Source organism: Morone saxatilis, unplaced genomic scaffold, assembly GCF_004916995.1.
Source record: "Morone saxatilis isolate NCDOM2014 unplaced genomic scaffold, NCSU_SB_2.0 Contig4, whole genome shotgun sequence".
In the NCBI taxonomy this organism is placed as follows: domain Eukaryota; kingdom Metazoa; phylum Chordata; class Actinopteri; family Moronidae; genus Morone; species Morone saxatilis.
The window spans coordinates 14,910,301-14,916,666 of NW_023339984.1; the positions used below are offsets into that span (position 1 = coordinate 14,910,301).

The 6,366-nt window shown below is 39.1% G+C and overlaps 2 protein-coding genes across 2 annotated transcripts in view; both read left to right on the forward strand.

Moving 5' to 3' along the window:
- Positions 1–6,366, forward strand: part of tnfsf10l (TNF superfamily member 10, like) — a 66,010-nt gene that overhangs the window by 23,014 nt on the left and 36,630 nt on the right.
- Positions 818–3,505, forward strand: bri3bp (bri3 binding protein). The gene is made up of 3 exons (XM_035675546.1): positions 818–1,124; positions 2,835–2,937; positions 3,071–3,505. Exons 1-3 carry the CDS (start codon positions 948–950, stop codon positions 3,490–3,492), a joined length of 702 nt encoding a protein of 233 aa, XP_035531439.1. The 5' UTR covers positions 818–947; the 3' UTR covers positions 3,493–3,505.

The window sequence follows — 6,366 nt, forward strand, 5'->3', positions numbered from 1 at the left end:
ATAGAAATGTATGTATAGGTATATACATAAGTAAAAGTAAGGATAAAAATAAAAATGGAAATAGAAATATAATAAGAGCCTAAGAGATATAATAAGATAATAAGAGCCTATATACAAAGTAAATGGAAATGGAAACATATTTCACAGTATATGCTGACAGAAATTAAATAAATAGAAATGAGTTTTAAGATTGTGGTGTTGCAGAAGTTATAGAGATCTAGATAAGTGGTGTAACTAATTACTGTTGGCAGGGAGTAATAAGTAAAGTAATATTATTACTTTTAAAAACAGTAAAGAAAAAGATGAGTATGATGCTTTCATTGGTAAGAAATGTTCGACAATAAATCAGTGAGTCAATCTCACCACTGGAGGGCAGCAGCAAACTTCAGATGAGTGTATCCTCCCTCAAAGTCACATGAAGACAAGTGTGGCCTTTACTGTAATCGGAAATATCATGATCACAGAAACATGGCACCAACACAAGTGTTTAAAAATGCAAATGGGATGGAAAATGAATGTAATAAATATATGTTTATTAATTTGGTACTCTAAACAGTGTTGATGCGTTAAGCCCTTTCGCAACTAACAGTCACACACGGGTTATGTTTCACAAATACACCAATTCAAACACATATTAGCTTACTTACTAATACCGTGTTCACAATGCCCAGTAGAGTCGATAACACCAAGCAGCAACCATCAGTGGACTTCCTTTCTCACAATGCTCCTTCAATCAACGCACAAGCCAATTCAGGGGTGCGGAAGATGAAAGGTTTACGAGGTGTCCCTGAAGCCAACACCGGTTATCACTATCACCACCATCCCAGCGAGTCTGTCACATCCCCGCAAGGTGTCACTTCAGGCAGCTAAACCATCGGTTCTACCTTGCGTTTTATTGAACAATTTCCATACACATTTCTGCTCGACCTCTGTGGGCCTTTGGTGTCATGAAGGGAATCAGGTTTTTCGTGATTTTCTTGGTGCTTTCCGCGTCTCTGCTGTGCACAACCGAAGCGGGCAGGAGCAGGACCAGCAACCAGAACAGCTTCCGACGGGCAGCTAATGGCATCTACCAGACTCTGAGCAGTGTTTTCGGAGAGGACAACATTCGTGGGTTGTACAAGGTGTGTGTGGGCACTTGTATTGTCGAGATAACAGCTCGTTTTGGCGGTGCTTTGCAGAAGCGAAAAGCCGTCTGCTTTGTGGTCTGAATGGCGAACAGGAAACAAGAGCGCGGGGCCTGGCCAACACATTTCACGGATGCCATTTTGAAAAATTAAGCCTTTATCTCGTGTTTTATCGTTTATAGAAGATGTCAGGTGGCTTAACGTTGTCGCAAACAATAACGTGAGATGTGTTTTCACCCAACAGCAGCATTTAATTTCTATAATTTGTCCTGTAACCATTAATGTCATTCATTGTCCATCAGGGAGCGCGGTAGTGTCCCCGCACACAGACGGCTCGTAGCCCCATTGGTTCAGGCCGTAACAGCTGTTTTCTTTATGTCGACTTCATGAGGAAACACATTATATACTCTCATTGGTCGAGCTGCACTTCCTGGGTTTTAAAAATCTAATGTTAATTCCTGCTTGTAGCCGCCAAAGCAAACCAAAGTGACCTATGTTGTCCTACACGCGTGGTTATTTACTGTCTGACTGCAGCTTCAGCTCCTTTGAATCAGTGTATGATGAAAGGCTTGGGTCAGCTTTACTGATAACATTCATTAACTCTGTGGGTCCCAGCCTTTTACCTTAAGGGACCCCTCTTCTGTCATTGAGTAAACGGATACCCAACAACTGATACACTGTATGAAGCCAAACGGTGAACACGATAACTGCAGGAAGTTTGATGCATTTTGAGGTGGATTATTTCCTGTGAATGTTGCATCACAGATTCGTTTTTCTGCTTTTTATTTTATTTACAGAAGTTGTTAAACACATTTATTTCTGTCTTTTAACAATAATATATACTTATAGGCTTCTTTTTTTTTGACAAATTCTGTTTTCTTCTCCCTGACACTTTATTCTATTAGCTGTTTATCAGACAGTGAATCTGTGATTATAGCTTGTGTTGAGGTCTTCATAGTTTAAATCTTAAATTATATATATATACGTTTTCTTACATCCCTTACAATTAGGATTGCTTTAACCGATGTCGACTTCAAAGTGTCATAAATTACAGGTGTTTTTTCAGCTATGATAAGGACTAGTTTGTTATTAGTTTTATTTTCTGTCAGTTTCAAAATGAAAAATAGTTGGTTAGTTAATTGGTAAGCAGTTTTTTTATTTATAGTGAAACAGGCCAGAGAGATACATATGGCTTGATGTTGTACATTGTTCAAAAGTCTGTAACATTTCTATCACAAGACCGAAAACTGTTATGTCACTTCCCCAAATCTGTGGTATATTATTCAAATGCAGCTAATTCCATATTGTAGGTTTCAGAAGACAACACAGCATAAGTAGCAGTTAGAGAGATAACGAATAACATATATACATATATTACATCACTGTACCTAAAGACAGCTACTGTGAGTGGCTCTCTTGTTGACAGTAGATTGGAAGATCATGATTATTGATTATTGACATGATTAATTGTATGTAACTATTACACTGTACCATGAGTTCAGTTTCTACAGTTCTAATACATTTTGAACGTGTTATATTAAGAAAATCCAATTTAGCTGAGATGTTAGGCACGATGCAGTCCTGTAAAAAAAAAAAATCCTTTACTATTGGGTTTTCACTCTGGGTTTTTAATTAAAAATGAATAAATTAATTTAATATGACAATTAAACATTCCTTTCTTACTTTCTCTCTTTTTTGGTTCTGTAGTTTTTCTCCAAAACGACAGAGCGCTTTGTCCATGGAGTGGACTCTTTCCTCGACACCCTCTGGAAGATCTGGTCGGATTTGCTGGATGTGATGGGCATCGACTGTAAGTGTTAAATGTATTATTACACTCTAACATAGGCACAAAGAGAGGGATAAATTGCAGAATTTACACTAAGAATGTAGATTATTGTATGTTTTTAATCTACCTCCTCCTCTCTCCTTTCTTCCCTCTGTAGCCTCAAACCTCAGCCACTACTTCAGCCCCACATCTCTCACCAACTCTCCAGCACGCGCTCTTCTCCTGGTTGCAGCTGTACTCTTGGCCTACTGGTTCCTCTCCATGTTCCTGGGAGGTTTCTTCTATCTGCTGCACGCCGTGTTCGGCCGCTTCTTTTGGCTAGCACGTGTCACTCTGTTCGCCCTGTCCTGTCTCTATATCCTCCAGAAGTTTGAGGGTGACCCTGAGCGCGCAGTGCTGCCGCTGTGCTTCATCATGGCGGTGTACTTCATGACGGGCCCTGTGGGAGCGTACTGGCGTCGGGGAGGCGGGGCAGGTTCACTGGAAGAGAAAATTGACCACCTTGACACTCAGATCAGGCTGCTTAACATCAGGCTGAGCCGCGTCATAGACACCCTGGAGCGCCCCAGCGAGCAGTAGGTGGCGATGAGGATGAGGGGGAGGGGGAGGGAGGGGTAATGTAGAACCAGCTGCAGTTGATGTCAGAATGCTATTTCCTGTAAACATCTGCGGCGACACAACTACTGGGTATTTACAACTCTATTGTCAGATGGGGGACGAAACTAGATTTGAAAACAGTATTTTACGTGTTGATATTAGTTACAGAATACCTAAAAAATCCTCAAAAGGTGTGGACAGTTCACTTGGAGCTTACGCAAATCAACCAAACAACAATTTCTTCTTTTATTTTTGTCTCAAGGCTTTGAAAGGTTTTTGCTACATCTGTGAGGAAGTTATCAGAGAGTTGTCCATGATTTCTAAATGCTAGCCTAATTGTACACCTCAGCTGCTTTTGAGAAACTCCCAAGTTGAGGCTTGAATTTTTGGTGTTTCGATAAGCATTTTCAATGCTCGTGCTACATGAATAAGCATATTTTATGTGTCTTTGTTTATTTCTATCCTTGTTAATAACCTGGGGGTTCCGATTCTTGCACAGGTTTGTCCACATTTTTCCCCTTTTTGAAACTTGAAGTAGGAAAGGGGTTGGGTCAATGATGCAGGGGACTGATACATTGTATTTCTAATATGTAAAAATCCTCAAGATGTTGAATAGTCGCTCATAGTAAGATTTATTTATTACATTTTCCATCCAAAATGTTGAAATCATGTAGATCTAGTTTGATTGAAAAATGTTGAAATCATGTAGATCTAGTCCCTGTTCCATAGTGGCAATAGTTTGACATCAGGACCTCTTTTTCATTGTGTTTTTGTGTGTATGGGTGCATGCATCTGGCTCACCTACTCAAATGTGTGTGTGTGTGTGTTTTTCCTCTGGTTGCAGCGCTGATGATCTCCAAAAAGAAAGCAGACCAACGGGGGGACGATCCAAGTTTAGCTATTCTATTTGGAGAGGGGCTATAAATCATTAAAAGGTTCAAAGCCCTAAAATAACATTCGGACAGTTTTGAGAAACCTTTTCTAATTTTTCTTCTCTTTTTGGTTCTAGTAGCTCTCTTTGAGCCCAAAGAACAATCTGGCAAGAAAAAAACAGATCTGTCAGGAAGTAAATGTCAGAACTAATACCGATATCATACTGCTGGAGGAATATATATATACTGCAACCCTATTTTAATAATATTACCCATATGTTTTTTTAAATGAATCAATTGTTAAATGGTGTCACGATTTTACTTACTTACTAAAGAGCCATCTCAAATTAGCAAAGTTATTATTTAAGTCTTGAAAAAACAGATCAAAGAATAAGTAAATAAGACTAAGAATCTAGAAAAAAACAAGTTTCGGTACTTTAATACTCAATAATTTGACAAATTTCAGTCTGGACTAACACATTTTTAAGGTTAAATTCCTAGTCCTATTGAAGGTTACATAACCAAGGGACAGATAATCGTCTTGTCTTTGGTCTTATCTTCTGGTGGATGTAATCCTTAATATTAAAGACATATCTAACTGTCCCTTTTGTCTTGAATGTCCCCTTGAAGATTATTTAATTAAATAAGAAAGAATAGTCAGTTTAGATAACCGTATCTAGATGGTCTAGCTAATGTTTTGCTAACCAGACTAGCCTGTTACCAACCAGGCATTTATCAAACAATTTTGTTTGTGGTTATCCAACAAAAATCTAGGTTGTTTGTTCAAAGTTTTAATGTACCTGAAACGCGACTGCTTTTGTATTAGCAGGATATGTCCGCACTGCCGTTAAAAAGTCTTCAAATGGAGGTTCGATGTGGTTGGATGACATCGATAATGAGACCACAGTTCACATCCGCATCATATCCGCTAAAAACAGTCAGGGCTGGTTTCTTTCTTTCTTTCCTCAGACTTAACAAATCAGAATACTTATAAGCAGCATATGAAGTATAGGTTTGGAAGGGTCGTATGGTTATTGTGGGAAATAATGAAGCATATTTTGTTGTTTAGGTATGAGGACTTGTTGGATCAGTCAGATGCATCTGGTATCAATTCTCCGTGCACAGAAATTAAATTTGCCTCCTCAAACCTGCCAAGACCATACCAACAGCTAGCTGTTCAACCTCAAAGACCACCAACACGGCCAAGAAATGACTGAATTAAAATTCAATTTAATTCTTCATGTAAAATCCTTGTTGACAGGATGTGGAGGTGATGTGACCGAACATCTGCCCCAAAAAAAAATTATATTTCCTCTTTCTTCTCACATCTGTGCCAGAATCATACATAGGCATTCAGCTTAGTTTAACAACACCGCGGAGAGTTACATCAGATCTTGTGTGTTTGCTGAATGTTTTTAGCATGTGTAAGTCTGCGCTTGGCTCGGCGGACTCATTGCCTCCAGAGCCAAGGAAAGGACAAGACATCAGTGTCAACACATTGAGAAAATACTTGGGGGGGAGACAGGGACGAGAATTTAAGAGTGTATTGACGCTTGCTTGGGGGAGATTAAACAAGCACATCCAGTCGAACCCTGGAGCAGTTCGTCCATGGTGTGAAAGGAAATCAGTATTTTGTGATGGTACATATATGATTTTAGTAGAATTTCAAAAGCTAAACTACCGATAAATCTATCTGCTACAATGGAAACTCGAATGTGATCCCACAGTATAAACCCCCGAATCATTACTGTACAGAATTGCATACTTTTAGTCATTATTCATAACATGCTGCGGTTTGCAATCAGTTGTTTCTTTGCGCCAGTAAAGAACATAAATATACACATCAGATGCATTAAAGTGCTGCATAAACTCTTGATTTCCCCAAGTGGATCTTGACAATGCAAGAAACTGTCGCCAAAACCGTCCAATCAACGACTTATCCGTCAATCTGTATATCTTCATGTTTACTCCTCTTGGTTTGTTT